This window comes from Chiloscyllium plagiosum, chromosome 1 (genome assembly GCF_004010195.1).
Source record: "Chiloscyllium plagiosum isolate BGI_BamShark_2017 chromosome 1, ASM401019v2, whole genome shotgun sequence".
Taxonomy (NCBI): Eukaryota; Metazoa; Chordata; class Chondrichthyes; order Orectolobiformes; family Hemiscylliidae; genus Chiloscyllium; species Chiloscyllium plagiosum.
The window spans coordinates 121968741-121984698 of NC_057710.1; the positions used below are offsets into that span (position 1 = coordinate 121968741).

A 15958-nucleotide genomic window follows, 5' to 3' on the forward strand; every position below is an offset into this window, starting at 1 on the left:
TACCTGCGACTCCACTTTCAAGGAGCTATGAACCTGCACTCCAAGGTCTCTTTGTTCAGCAACACTCCCTAGGACCTTACCATTAAGTCCTGCTAAGATTTGCTTTCCCAAAATACAGCACCTTGCATTTATCTGAATTAAACTCCATCTGCCATTTCTCAGCCCATTGGCCCATCTGGTCCTGATCCTGTTGCAATCTGAGGTAATCTTCTTCGCTATCCACTACACCTCCAATTTTGGTGTCATCTGCAAACTTACTAACTGTACCTCTTATGCTCACATCCAAATCATTTATGGAATCATATGGGGGCTGAACCACCCAAGGATGACAATATGAATTTTGATGGCTTTTTAAAATAAGAGATGATAGGTTTGCATTGCTGAGACTCACATTGACCAACACATGACTCAGAGCACAAGTCTGGGCCTCTGCAGTCCTAGCCCAGTGGTATTGCCACTATGTCACTGTTTCCTGTTAGACTTGCAAATAAAAAGTAATACACTATAAACCTTACAGGTTTCCACAGTGTACGTCTAAGCTCATATTCATGTTTGAAGACAGGTTATAAATGCAAAAGACAAATAAATATTTGTCTTGCACTCATCAGGCCTAGGATACAAGAAATCAAACTTGCAAAAGGAATCTCAATTACACAGCACGAGAAGAAGGTGCTCTCTGGTTGGACCATTGCTGGCATGAGGATACAGTTAACTGTCAATCTTAATTTACAGACCAGTGAGGTAAGCACTAATTGGTGAAGGTTTTGCTATGGAAATGCAGCAAACACTAACAGTCTGCCTGATTCCTTCCCAATGAAAAAGGTATCATTCATTTATGATTTGGCCCATCAAGCATGCTTCACCATTCCAGCATGGCTGATTGGTCTCTCAATCCCACTCTCCTGTCTTCTCCCCGTAACACTTGATCCCCTTACTAATCAAGAACCTATCTCTGTATTAAAAGGCACTCAATGACTTAGCCATCCTTATCGTGCTAAACTCTGGAGTACAGACGCAGAGTCCTCAACTGCTCCTCATATGAAAAGCCCTGCATTCCCATGATCAGTCTTGTAAACCTCCTCTGGACCTCCTCCAAGGCCTGCACGTTCTTCCTCCTAGCTACCTCTGCTTTTTGTTGGCTGATACTATGTGGAATAGTCCTTGTTCTAGTCCGATGCAGACTTCTCCCTCAATTACTTTTGTAACACCACCACTCCATTCTTAGGAATGAACTTGACTTCGCAGTTGCTTGCTGTTCTAATAATGCACTTTGATCTCAAACGAACATTTCTGTCCTGGACTTGCTGCAAAGTTCCACTTAAACATAACACAAGCTGGCGGACAACACTGCATTTTCTGTGTCGGCACTTTACGGCCTTGAGATCTCAACATTGAATTCCGTAATTTCTGAAAATTACTGTATTACACCAAATCTCCACTTTCTTACATTGTCGACCAACTGGGCCTACCTCCAACCTTGCCTTGATTGTGTTATATAATTTAGTAGAAAGGAGCAATACACTCCCTCTTTTTTTTAAGCCAGCAACTTAACTGCACTTCCTTCAACTGAGCATACTATATTTGGTGTTAAGCATGTGGTCTTCCTCCACAATGAGAAGACCGGATGCAGATTTGGTTATCATTCTGTGGAAGGATGACTCTCAATTTTCAGGTCATTTCAGTTCTCCACCTCAGTCCCACTCTGGCCCTTCAGTCCTGAGGTTTAGTGGATCAGCAAAAAGTTCAACATAAGCTTGGGGAAACAGCATCTCATCTTTTGACTTTGGACTGCCTTTTTGGATTTAACATAAGAGTTAAGATTATAGTCTCCACTCCAATCTTGTTTCTTTATTACATCCTTTTTTTAAAAAAAAAATTATGTAATTCCCACATTTCCCTTTACTTGGCATCCACACGGTTGCTATTCTGCCATTCACACTCACCCCCACACACCTTTTGTTACTTTAGTCAATACCATTCCATTTGGCTTTTGTAACATGAAAGCTGCAGTCTTTCCAACATTTTCTATTTTATTTTCAATTTCCATCATTTCCAGTATTTTGCCCTTGTATAGTTATTGGATTATCTATGTGAGATTACTCATTCTTTTAACAGATAATACATAACACCATTGCATATTGCTCAGATTTGTGAATCACTTCCTGTTTTCCTTCTCAATGTGATACCATTGAATGAGAAAATGTCAAGCAACAATACGATTTGCACTACATTTCACTTGTGAATTAGCGTGGAATTGAATGTAAGTGGGAAGAAATGCTTTATCAAATTTTAGGACATTTGAACATCATTAGTTTTCTCACATTTTCTGTCTTTACTTCTAATGCTGAGCTTTGTAAATTGGTTTCATTTTAATTTGAGTGACTAATATTGAAAGCAGATTTCCTAAGAAACTGACACAATGCTTCATTCAAGTGGGATTACGTACTTAATCCTACTGATGCAAGAACCAATACACATGTGAATGCATAATTACACACTGTTAAAAACAAATACACAGAACTTTTATTTTAAACCAATAATATTCAACATAAATATTTAAAAAAGGGACATGATTGTTCATTTTATTAAGAGAAGATAGATGTAGAGAGAATCTTTCCTTTTCTGGGAAAAAAACTAAAACCAGGGGTTATTGTTTATTTAAAGGGAAATTACATTCAACCAATTAATTGGAGCTCTTTGAGAAAGTTCTGTGCCATGGTCACAGATGAGCTTGTAAGTATACGATACTTGGATTTCCGGAAGATATTAGACTAAGTGCCAAATCAAACGTTATTGCATACAATAAAGTTTCATGGTACCAGGGCTCATATATTAGTATGGATAGAAGATCAGCTGACGAGCTGGCACATCACAAAAAATATGCATAAATGGTTGAAATCCCACAGGGTCTGTGCTGGAGTGTCAACTTTTACATCAATGACTTACATTAAAGGGAACGACGACAGAGTAGCTAGATTCGCAGATGATACCAAGAAAGAGAGGAAAGTATGTTGGGAAAAAGACATAAAGGAAGTCATAGACAGCTACAGATAGGTTGAGAGAGTGGGCAAAAACAAATGTGGCAGATGGAGTATAACATGGGAAAATGTGTGGTCATTCACTTTGGCGGGAAGAATAAAATAAACTATTATCTAAATGATGAACAACTGTAGAATTCTGATGTGCATAGAGATTTAGGAGCTACAGTGCCTGAGTCACAAGAAGTTAATATACAAGTACAGCATGTAATCAAGTTGGCTGATGGGATGCTGTCTTGAGCGGAACTGAACGTATAAGGTAGGATATTATGCTGCAATTATACAGGGAATTACCATATCTCAAATACTGTATGAAGTTATGGTCCTCTTATTTAAGGAAGACCTAAATGCATTGGAAGCAGTTCAGATGAGCTTTACTATGATATTGGAATGAGGGGATTGTCTTATGAGGATAGGTTGTACAGGCTAGGCTTATTTTCAGTGAAGTTTAGATGACTGTGGGGTGGCTTGTTGGAAATATTAGATTCTAAATAGTCTTGACAAGGTGGACATGGAAAGGATGTTTGCTTACCAGAGTCAGTCCAGAAATTGAGGGCACTGCTTTAAATTTGGGGCTGCCCTTTCAAGGGAAAGATGAGGAGAATTATTTTCTCTTAAAGGGTTCTACAACTTCAGAATCATGCATCTCAGAAGCTGAAGAACAACAAGAAAGAACAATACAGCACAGAATAGGCTCTCTAAGCCTGTGCCAACACATTTTGCCCTTCGACATTAATACTGTCTTCACTTACAGGATCCAGTCCCTCTATTCTCTTCCTATTCATGTATTTGTCCAGGTGCTTCTTGAGTGCTGCTATTATGTGCATTCCACCACCTCCTCTGGCACTCACCATCCTTTGTTTGAAAAACTTGCCTCACACATCTCTTTTAATTTTCCCCACCCTGCACCTTGAACCAGTGTCCCCCCCGTAATTGACCCCACCATTCTGGGAAAAAGCCTCATAATTTACACTCTATCCATGCCATTCACAAAATTATAAACTTCTATCAGGTCACCCCTAAACCTCCTGCATTTCAGTAAAAACAAAATCCAGTCTATCTAACATTTCTTCAAAGCTAAAATCCCCCATACCAGGCAGCATCCTAGTAAACCTTTTCTGTACCCTCTTCAAAGCTTTTTTCACTAGCTATCTATCTGCACTGCCACCTTCAGTGATCTATGGACCTGCATGCCCAGATCCCTCTGCATATCAATACTCCTAAAGGCTTTGCCTTTAACTGTATAATTTCCACCTATACTGAACGTTCCAAAATACATCACCTCACACTGTCCAGATTAAACTCCCTCTGCCATTTTTTCTGCCTATGCCTCCAAATGAGCTGTATCCTGTTATATCCTCTCTATCCGCAACTCCACCAATCTTCGTATCATCCACAAACTTAGCAATTAGACCAGCCACGTTTTTGTCCAAATTATTTACGTAGATCACGAGCAAAGATCCCAGCACTGATCCCTGTGGAACACCACGAGTCACAACTTCCCATTCCAAAAAGCATCCTTCCACTGCTACTCTCTGTCTTCTATGACTAAGCCAGTTCTGTATCCATCTTGCCAGTTCACCCTTGATACCATGTGACTTCACCTTTTGTACCAGTCTGCCATGGGAGACCTTGTCAAAGGTTTTACTGAAGTCCATGTAGACAATATCAACCGCTTTTCCCTCAATCATCTTTGTCACCTCCTCAAAAAACTCCATCAAATTAGTGAGGCACGACCTCCCCTACATAAAACCATGCTGTCTTTTGCTAAGAAGTCCATTTGCTTCTAAATACGTACAGATCTTGTCCCGGAGAATCTTTTCCAACAATTTCCCTCACAGGCCTATAGTTTCCTGGATTATGCCTGCTACTCTTCTTAAACAATGGAACAATACTGGCTATTCTCCAGTCCTCTCAGACCTCACCTGTGGCCAAAGAGAATACTAAGATATCTGTCAATGCTCCATCAATTTGTTTTTTTGCCTCCCCCAATAGATCCGATCAGGACCTGGAGACTTATCTATCTTAACACTTTTTGAGATGTACATACCTCTTTCGTTTTAATAGCAACTTGGCTTAGAAATTTGACACTGTCTTCCCCGAGGTCATCCTTCCTTCGCTTTAGTGAATACCGACATAAAGTATTCATTAAGGACCTCCTAACTCTTCTGGCTCCATACAGATTCCCTCCTTTGACCTTGAGTAGGCCAAGAATTCCACTGGCTACCCTCTTGCGTTTTATATGTATAAAAAGCCTTGTGATTATCCTCAATGGTGTTTCCTAATGACTTATCCTGACCCCTTTTAGCCCTTCTAATTCCTCGTTTAAGTTTTTTCTTACTGTCCATATATACTCAAGACTTTATATACGCTTCCTTTTCCTTTTTTATTAAGGTCATAACATCCCTGGTCGTCCAAGGTTCACGTACCTTGCCACACCTATGCTTCATTCTCACAGGAATGTGCCGGTCCTGAACTCTTATCAACTGCCGTTTCAAATATTCCCACATGTCCAATATGGATTTACCCTCAAACAATTGACTCCAATCGAAATTCTCCAGTTCCTGGCTAATATTGTTGTAGTTCGCCTTCCCCCAATTTAACCCAAGGACTACTGTTATTCCTGATCCATGAGTATCATAAAACTCACCGGTATTGTGATCACTATTCCCAAAATGCTCTCCCATTGAAACCTCAAACCTGGCCAGGCTCATTTCCCAAAACCAGGTCCAGTATAACCCTTCCCTGGTTGGACTGTTTACATACTGTGTCAAGAACCACCCCTCCCTCCACCTCCCCTCCCTCACATGGTCCGTACAAATTCTGCCCCAATCCAAGCCCCTACCATGGATTCCCTCAGTCAATATAGGGGAATTACAATCACCCACCAAAGCAACCCTTCTGTCTTTGTATCTTTCTAAAATCTGTCTACATATTCTCTCCTCTATCTTCTGCTGCCTGTTGGAAGGCATGTAGTATACCCCCAGCACTGATTTCACCTTTCCTACTCCTGTGTTCTACCCATATTGCCTAGCTACAAGGGTCATCTGAAGTATTCTTCCTCAGTACAGCTGTGAGATACTCCTTTACCAGTAATGCAACACCCCCATCCCTTTTACATTCTTTTCTACCACACCTGAAATATCTAAATTCTGGGACATTCAGCTGCCAGTCCTGCCCTTCCTTCAGCCAAATCTTCGTAATCGCAATAATATCATTGCTCCAAGAATAAAACAAAGCTCTAATTTTATCTGCCTTGCCCATTATACTTCTTGCACTGAAACACGTGCTTTTCAGGCAGTGTTCTTTTCAGCAGCCTTTCCCTGCCCGTTCTTGTTCCTAGTCACGCTTGCCTTAGTTTCTACCTCTCGCTCAAGTTCTGCATCTACTGCCCTACTCCTCTGGTTCCCATCCCCCTGCCACACTCGTTTAAACCCTCCCCAACCATTCTATCAGTTACACCCCCAAGGACATCAGTCCCAGTCCTGCCCAGGTGTAACTTGTCCATTTGGTACAGGTCCCACCTCCCCAGAACCGATCCCAGTGCCCCACGAATCTGAAACCCTCCCCCTCACGCCATCTTTGTGTTTATCCAATATATTGGGCTGTTTCTACTCTGATTAGCTTGTGGCACTGGTAGTAATCCTGAGATAACAATCTTTGAGGTCCTACATTCCAGCTTTCTTCAGGATTCTCTGTATTCTGCTTTTGGGACCTCATCCCTTATTTTTACTTATGTCGTTAGTGTACCATGACCACTGGCCATTTGCCCTCCTACTTCAGAATGTCCTGCAACTCTCTGAGACATCCAGGACCCTAGCACCAGGGAGGCAGCACACCATCCTGGACTCTCATTTGCAACCACATAAACGCCTATTTATTCCCTTTATGACTGAATCCCCCTGTAACTATAACATTTCTATGTTTATTTCTCCCTCCTTCTGCAGCACAGCCAACTGTGGAGCCATGAATTTGGCTGCTGCTGTTGTCCCCTTAGAGGCCATTCCCCTCGACACTATTCAAAATGGTATATCTGTTTTGCAGGAGAAGAGCCAAAGGAGATTCCTGCACAGCCTGCTTAGCCCTCCTGCTCTGCCTGATGGTCACCCATTCCTTCCTGCCTGTGGAGTCTGAGTCTGCAGTGTGACCACCTCTCTAATAATGCTATGCATGATACTTTCTGTCTCACGAATGCTCCAGTGTCCCCAGATGCTGCTCCAATTCAGAAACTCAGATTTCCAGGAGTTACAGCTAGAGACACATCTTGCACATGTGCAGGTCCCAGACACTGGAAATGGACCTGGCTTCCCACATTGAGCAAGGTCATTGAATATTTTTAAGACAGAGGTGAAAAGAAACATGTTAAGAGAATCCAGGGTTATTGGTGGTAGATGGGAATATGGAAGTCCAAACACATACAGGTTTGTTTCAGTGGGAGCTAGAATCAAAGGAAATTGAGTTTAAATAATGGATATTAATCAAATAAGTTTGTTGTGTAACTTTGCTCAGCTAAAGTATTAATAATAAACTGTTCATTTGTTTTAATTTAAGTTATAAACCTTGGGTCTGGTATTAGTTATTCACAAAGTTTGGTAGGAATCATTACGGTCAATTTTGAGGGTCACTGAATGTTTTCATTGGGCTGTCTTGCGAATTCAGGGATAGGGAGGCTGATTTGACTTGGCTGTCTGTCTTTGTGTCGTAATATTCTGAAAAGGTGGGGAAACAAGATTCTTTATTTCTTTTAAGGTAAAGGTAAATAGATTCTTTTTAAGCAAGGGGGTAAAGGTTATTGGGGTCGGTGAGCATGTGAGTTTATGGTTGTAATCAAAACAGCCAATGAATGGAGTAAGCTCGAGACGCTGAATAGAGTCACAGAGATGCACAACATGGAAACAGACCCTTCGGTCCAATCCGTTCATGCTGACCAGATATCCCAACACAATCTAGTCCCAACTGCCAGCACCCGGCCCATATCCCTCCAAACCCTTCCTATTCATATACCCATCCAAATGCCTTTTAAATGTTGCAATTGTACCAGCCTCCACCACTTCCTCTGGCAGCTCATTCCATACACGTACCACTCTACGTGTGAAAAAGTTGCCCCGTAGATATCTTTTATATCTTTCCCCTCTCACCCTAAACCTATGCCCTCTAGTTCTCCCCGACCCCAGGGAAAAGACATTGCCTATTTACCCTATCCATGCCCTACCTCTGCTCCTAATCTATATGTTCACACACACAGTGTATTTCAAATTACAGGTCTTTCAGCTCAATCATCTGAAAGCCCCCCCTTCACACAAATGGCTTACTCTTCTAAATCTCTTGCTTTGTTGGTACATAAAATGCATGAATTGCATCTGCGGCAATTGAAGAAGTGTCCAAATGCCTGGAAGCTCTGCCACCTAATCTAACCATCAACACAGAGACGAGGACTATGTGTCCATGAGTAGATAGATTAGAGATCAATTACCGGGCACACTCTCTGTATGAACTGGAGCAAGGAATACAAAGCCACAAGAGGCAGTTCTGTGAAGGAAGAATTAAGATCCCACTCCTGCCGCAGAAGAGTCAACTGCTGGACCAACCTGTTCATATTACTCAGACCATCAGTGCAATCAGGAATCTACAAGTGAGCTTGTGCAGTAGTGAAGGTGAGCTCCAACACTGCATTATTTTTTATTGCTGACAATACACCCAGGTGGTGGAGATGTGTGATGTGGGCATTAGGAATCTACAGGTATATATAGATAGCTGAGTGGGCAAATAATTGGCAAATATAGTTTAATTTGCCAAAGAGTGAGCTCATGCACTTTGGTAGGAAAAAATCAAAAGGCAGCGAGCTTCCAAAAGTGTGCAGTCCAGCGGAATCAAGATTTTCTTCTTCACAAAACGTTCAGGAATAATTAAATGGTGAGGCTGAACTACCATGCACAGTTTTGGTCATGGTATTTAAGGAAGGATAGATCGGCATCAGAGACCGTTCAAAAGGGAATCACTGGATTGATTCGGAGATGAAGAGATTGACTCATCAAAATTAGCTCAACAAGTTAGGCCTTTACTCATTAGCAATTAGAAGAACGAGAACAATGCTATTGGTACATACAAGGCATTGTAAGGGGATTGACAAGGTTGACTTTGGGAAGGTATTTCCATTAGTAGGAGAAATTCAACTTGGGGGACATAGAGAATAAGGGAACACTCATTTAAAACTGAAATGCAAAGGAATTTCGGGTTGCCTAGAAGATACTGAATATGTGTAATTCTCTACCAGACAGTTGTGAAGGCTTGATCATTGAAAATATTCAAAAAGGTGATAAACAGGTTTTTAAAATGTCAGGGAGTTGAGAGCTATCATGAGTAGTTATGAAAGAGGAGTTGATCCTGGGGCAGATTAGCTATGATCTTGTTCAATGGTGGGATAGGGAGGGCCTAAATGGCCTCCTCCTCTTATGTTGGTATAATGTGCAATGTGCAAATGTGACTACATTTCGTAGGCAGTCAGGCCAGCAAACAACTTGCTAGATCCAGAAATACCAAGGAGAATTCTTCAATGTGCCTACTCAAAATTCTGCTCTCATCCAAAATCCCACTTTCCAGCAATGGAACCCCAAATACAAGTTCAGGAGCAGGGACACTTGACAGAGTTCAGACATGCATGTTGATTAGTCAAAGAAGCTCAAGGGCTAAATTGCCTAGTCCTGCTCCTAATAATTTTGGTATCTTCCTTTAACAGCACCGAGTGCTATTTTAGCATCCACCAAGGACTGGACGTACCTCAGCACAGTTCAAGACTATACTAAACAGTTAGTTCATTCATTGAGCCAGTGAGTTCACATTTAGCTTTACTATTAAATACTTATGTTGCCTCACCTATTGGAAGGCCCTTGCCTCTCAGTCGATCACGAATTTCCTGGTTACGATCTGGCTTGCTGATTGTATTTAAGGACAGCCGATTCAGCTACAAAATGAATAATACTAGGCATTATTCAAAATATTTGTAAAAACGTCAGTCTAACATTGCAGATTACTATACACAGAGAACATGCCCATCTCCCATTATTAAACTGATAGCAAATCACTGCTGGCTCAAGATAGAAAAGAATAAAAGCTAGCAGATATTATAATAATGCATGCAATTATTGATACATTTCACTGAGTAGGATATAGAACATATAGAACATAGAACAATACAGCGCAGAACAGGCCCTTCGGCCCTCGACGTTGCACCGACCTGTGAACTATTCTCAGCTCGTCCCCCAACACTATCCCAAAATGATCCATTGCAGAGGTGCAAAAGCCATTTACAAAAATGAAATGGTTCGAGGAATAAGAAACTTTAATTGAGAGGATAGACTAAACAGGCTGGGACTGTTCTCCTTGGCGAGTATATTTCTAAATTTCTTCCTCATATTTATGCTTTTTTCAACCTCTTGCTTTGTTTCATGAATTTACAAGGGGGCAGTGTTAGGATTTCCAGTAACATATTTTTGATAATTGTTAAAATCCCATGACCACATAATTATAATACAAGCACAAAATAATTGCATTCCACAGCCCAGTACTTACAGTTGTTAGACTACCCAAGACAAGTTTTACCAGCTGTTTAATGTACGAGAAAGCTGGTGCACAGTTACTGTTCCGAATATGAGCACTGCAAGCATCTAGAATAGTCCTTATCGTCACTCGTGTGTACATCAGATCTTCACACATATTCAGCAATATGCTATTCAGGTGATCCCCAAGTTTGATTGGCTAAAAAGCAGAGAAGATAAATTGCTCCAGTTACATTATAAGAACATATCACATTTTCAGATAGTGTACAACTCACTTCAGATCAAATTAAGTTCAGAAGACAAAGAAATTTCAAGAATGTTAGTTGATTGCTAAAATATCCAAGATATCAAAAAAATGGAGTGAGATATCCAAAATTTCTAATACAGTAGTAAAGCCAGGGCAATTTCTAATAGTGGACTATACAGATGTACCTAAACAAGGAATGAAAAGTCTATCACGAGATAGGCTCCATTGTCTACAAAAGACAACTTACTGAATTTAAAAGTGGGCAAGAATGTACAACAGATATAATGTATTGACTCCTTGTTATTAGAGGAGGCAAAGGCTTTTCTGCTGTAGTGAACAGAAATAAAATGATCGCTCACGAGGGAAAAAGATACAAGAAAACAGATATAATAGTATACATCCAATCAAATCAATAGTTGATTTAAGATTATTTGTTTAAGAATTCATTCCAAGTAACAATAAATTTTTCTCGACTGACCACTATCATGAATGAAGAGGTGGATTAAGAAACAAAATTCAATGTCCTGTCCTCTAACTCACACAAACATCTCAATTTCATGGAGTCATAGAGTCATAGAGATGTACAGCACGGAAACAGACTCTTCTGTCAATGTCAACCAGAGATCCCAACCCAATCTAGTCCCACCTGCCAGCACCCGGCCCATATCCCTCCAAACCCTTCCTATTCATATACCCATCCAAATGCCTTTTAAATGTTGCAATTGTACCAGCCTCCACCACTTCCTCTGGCAGTCATTCCATACACGTACCACCCTCTGTGTGAAAACGTTGCCCCTTAGGTCTCTTCTATATCTTTCCCCTCTCAGCCTAAACCTATGCCCTCTAGTTCTAGACTCCCGCACCCCAGGGAAAAGACTTTGTCTACTTCTCCTATCCATGTCCCTCATGATTTTATAAACCTCTATAAGGTCACCCCTCAACCTCAGACGCTCCAGGGAAAACAGCCCTCGCCAATTCAAACTCTCCTTATAGCTCAAATTCTTCAACCCTGGCAACATCCTGATAAATCTTTTTTTGAACCCTTTCAAGTTTCACAGCACCTTTCCGATAGGAAGGAGACCAGAATTGCTCGCAATATTCCAACAGTGGCCTAACCAATGTCCTGTACAGCCGCTACATGACCTCCCAACTCCTGTATTCAATACCCTGACCAATAAAGGAAAGCATACCAAACGCCTTATTCACTATCCTATCTACCTGCGACTCCACTTTCAAGGAGCTATGAAACCGCAACCCTCCCTCGGACTTGACTATTAAGTGTCTAAGTCCTGCTAAGTTCACTTCCATCCTTTCAACTTGCTGCAAGATTCTATTGAGTGTCCCTGATTTCTCTGCATTTGTATCACTCTCATGATACCACCTTCCACACACAAATGCTCCGACAGGTTTTGCTACTGAGGACTCCGTCAACAATAATGACAAAATGGAATTCAGGTCAGAAGAGCAATTGTGGAAAGAAACATCACTGGAATAGATGTGGGGAAGACAGATAAACTAGGAGAATGAAATGAAGTCCTTGCAGGAAACAGGATGTGAAGAAGTGTAGTTGAGGTAGCAGTGAGAGTCACTGGACTTACAAGAAACATCAGTACACAGCGTATCCTCAGAAAATGAAACAGAGAACTCAAGGAAGGTAAACTACAGAGAGATGAAAATGGGAGCAGAATATATTATCTTTTTCCAGTTCTAGGTGATAATAATGAAACAAATAATTGATATACCAAAAGTAGAGTCAGAATAGGATTGCTACAGTGAATATTTAACATATACCATAAAACCATAGGCATAACTGGGGACCATGCAGATACCAACAACTTTTATTTGTAGGGAGTGAGACATGTTGAAGGAGAAATTGTTAAATGAAAACACAAATTCAGCAAGGCGGAGGAGAGTGGTAATAGTTGGAAACTGTTTGGGCAGCCATTCAAATAAGAAACATAGAGCTGTCAGACAATCCTGGTGAGGGGTGAAAGTGTGCAGAGATTGGATTACTATGATGAAGATAAATTTGCAGTTAGGGTCGAGAAACTGGAAATTAATAATATTTGAAATAAAATCATGAAGCGGAACAATGTTGAAATTTCGTCAGGCTCAGCCGACGTCAGGATGGATCTGTGAACAGATCGGGGTTTTGTTTGACACAATCCATCTCCATTTTCTAACAGCATAAAATCCATCACATTTCTTTCTCTAAATTTCCAAAGAGAAATCATATTGGTTTAAAAATGTTAACTGGTTCACTCTCCCAAATATGCCACAAGAACAGAGTTTTTCCAGAACGGTTTTCACTTCAAAAATCTTATATTTGAAGATATCCTCTGTTAGGTCAAAAGAAACATCACCGGAAATCTTCAATATTAGTGTTTAGTTTGAAGAAAGAACTAAATTGGAATTCCTTAGTGAAGCTGGGTGTTGTGGGCCCTATTTTCAATTTCATGCCTGTGCTACTTCTTGTTCAACACGATTGCATGACAATACTATGTACATCCAGAGAAACAAATGTGCTAACCAAATTCCTGTAATCACAACAGTCACAACTGCTGCTCATTACTGAAATGCAACTAGCTCATAGACAATTTGGAAGCAATAGCTTGATGAAAATAAAACCGGACTGATTTTGTGCTGCCTTCAGTGAGCTAACCTTGAGGCCCAGAACAATATAGTTTGGTTCACAATTCTCTTCTGGGTAAGTTGACTTATTTTAGGCACAGAGCTGGAAATGTGTTGCTGGAAAAGCGCAGCAGGTCAGGCAGCATCCAGGGAACAGGAGAATCGACGTTTCGGGCATAAGCCTTCTTCAGACACAAACTACTCACTAATTATCAAATTACTGGTATGATATCTGAGGCAAAGGGCTCTAATTACTGCCTAATTGATTTAAAAAACTAATGATGCTGAATTATTATAGAATTATTTGGCTTTGCATTCATGAACTTTGCTGTATAGAACATTTACTCAAGTGTGTAACACAAGTAGGATAGAAGTCCGACTTTAGATGCTTCAGATTAACAGCCTAGAGAATTTACAATGAATTTCTGCCATTCACATCTCATTCTTTGCTATGTGTGGTACGCACTATTTCACAAATGTGTCTATCGAAATAAGGAGTGAACTCCAGACACATCTTTCTCCTATTCAATATGAAAAATAACTGGAAGTGTTTTTTCTTGTTGCACTTTGAAGAACCTTCAGCCAGAAGTGCCAATTGAATGATCCACCTCAGCCTCCTGAGAAATTATAGAATCTCTAAACTCTTACAGTACAGAAAGGTACCATTTAGCCCATCATGCATTAAACTGCTTTTCAAATCAGCATCATTACCCTGTTCCTGCCTTTCACCCCATGTCCTTGAACATTATTTTGATCTAAATGATCATCCAATGCCATCTTGAATGCCTCATTTGAATCTGCCTCCATCATACCGCTCCATAGTGCATTCCATACCCTAACTACTCGCTGAGTAAAGAAAGATTTTCCTCACTTCAATCTTGCTTCTTTTGCAGATCACTTTAAATCAGTGCCTTTTTGTTCTTGATTCTTTTATGAGCGGGAACAATTTCTCTCTATCTACTCTATTAAGTCTGCTCATGATTTTGAAAGCCTCTACCAGATCTTGGCCACCTTCGTCTTGTCAAGAAGAACAGTCTCGGTATCTTCAATCAAACTGAACTTCCTCATCCCAAAATGTTCCTGCACTTTCCAACGTGTTCACATCCTTCCTATGGCATCCACATAATACAGCAGCCAAGGTCTAACAAGTGTATTACACCAATTTAACATCACTTCGTTGCTCTTGCGCATTATATAACCTTTGTACTCTTACAGAGATCCCAAAAACCTCAGATGTCTATGTTCAGCCAATTTAGTTCACTTAAGGTGAATGTTCTGCTCAGTGAAAGCTCCAAGGTGGCCATTACTGCCTTGGAGCTTTTGGCACCAAATATCAGCTCAAGGTGACACCCCTTTGGGAAGCCCTGGTCCAGGGGCTGCTGTGTATTTGACTGTATAATTTTTCCAGAGAAAAAGTGAGGACTGCAGATGCTGGAGATCAAAGTCAAAACGTGCGGTGCTGGAAAAGCACAACTCTTCAGCAGGCATTCCTGATGAAGGGCTCCTGCCTGAAACATCAATTCTCCTGCCCCTTGGATGCTGCCTGATCGGCTGTGCTTTTCCAGCACCACACTTTTCGACTGTGTAATTTTCTCAGCCTAAACATAACATCAATCGCCACCTTTATCCGGAAGGATTCCTTTGTAAAATTTTCAACATTGCTACTGAAATTGTTGAACTCAGCTGAGCAAGAACTGCTCAACACAGTGTAGAAGAGTGCAGTGAAAATGGCTCAGCAAGGAAGCTACAAAATAGTTACTTTAAAAAGCTGAAAATGCTTCAAAACGCCTCATGATCTAAAAATGTAAGAGAAGTATAGAATCATCGAAATGTTTCAAATAAAGTACATTCTTCTGTACATTTCTTTTTCAGGTACTGTATTAATTCAAACGTTGGCAGGTTACATTGCTAGAAACGACTCTAAAGTTCACTGATGAAACAATAAATTTTTAGTGAAAATATTACATACTTCAAAATAACTTATAGCCAACAATTTGCTGTTTATATTGCTTAAAAGAATTTGCAGAACCATACCATCTCATGCTCAAGTGGAGCAAACCTCAATTCATTTTACAACACTTTCCAGCTGTTGAGTTTCCAAAATCATCTGTTTATAGTTAACAGTTAACAGCTGTTAATGGCAAATCCCTTTTGATGTCAAAACTTCAAGGTAATAACAAGGCATCAAGAATGCCAGTGCATATGTTTCTTTGCAGTAATATTAATTTGGATGACTAAAATTAAGGGTAGATTTTTCTTTTAATCGACACTGAGATAATGGAATAGTTTAAAAACTCTGACAATGATGGCGAACATCAGTAAGTAATATTAAAGAGATTTTCAACTGTAATAATTAAACTATTTCAGCCTAATTACAAATCTCATTTAACTTCAGACTAGATACTATTTTACATTACATTCAATAGATTATCATTGTGATCTTGTTGTACAGTGTGTAGCTTTCCTACCTAAGGCCCAGTTACTCT

The 15958-nt window shown here is 40.3% G+C and overlaps 1 protein-coding gene across 5 annotated transcripts in view; it reads right to left on the minus strand.

Moving 5' to 3' along the window:
• Positions 1-15958, minus strand: part of ptpn13 (protein tyrosine phosphatase non-receptor type 13) — a 263474-nt gene that overhangs the window by 182247 nt on the left and 65269 nt on the right. For all 5 annotated transcript variants that reach the window (XM_043695955.1, XM_043695937.1, XM_043695928.1 and 2 more), the window contains exons 5-6: positions 10608-10793; positions 9912-9999 (exon numbers count right to left, since the gene is read on the minus strand). In XM_043695955.1, the coding sequence (XP_043551890.1) occupies positions 9912-9999; positions 10608-10793 (274 nt within the window). The remainder of the gene's footprint in view (positions 1-9911; positions 10000-10607; positions 10794-15958) is intronic.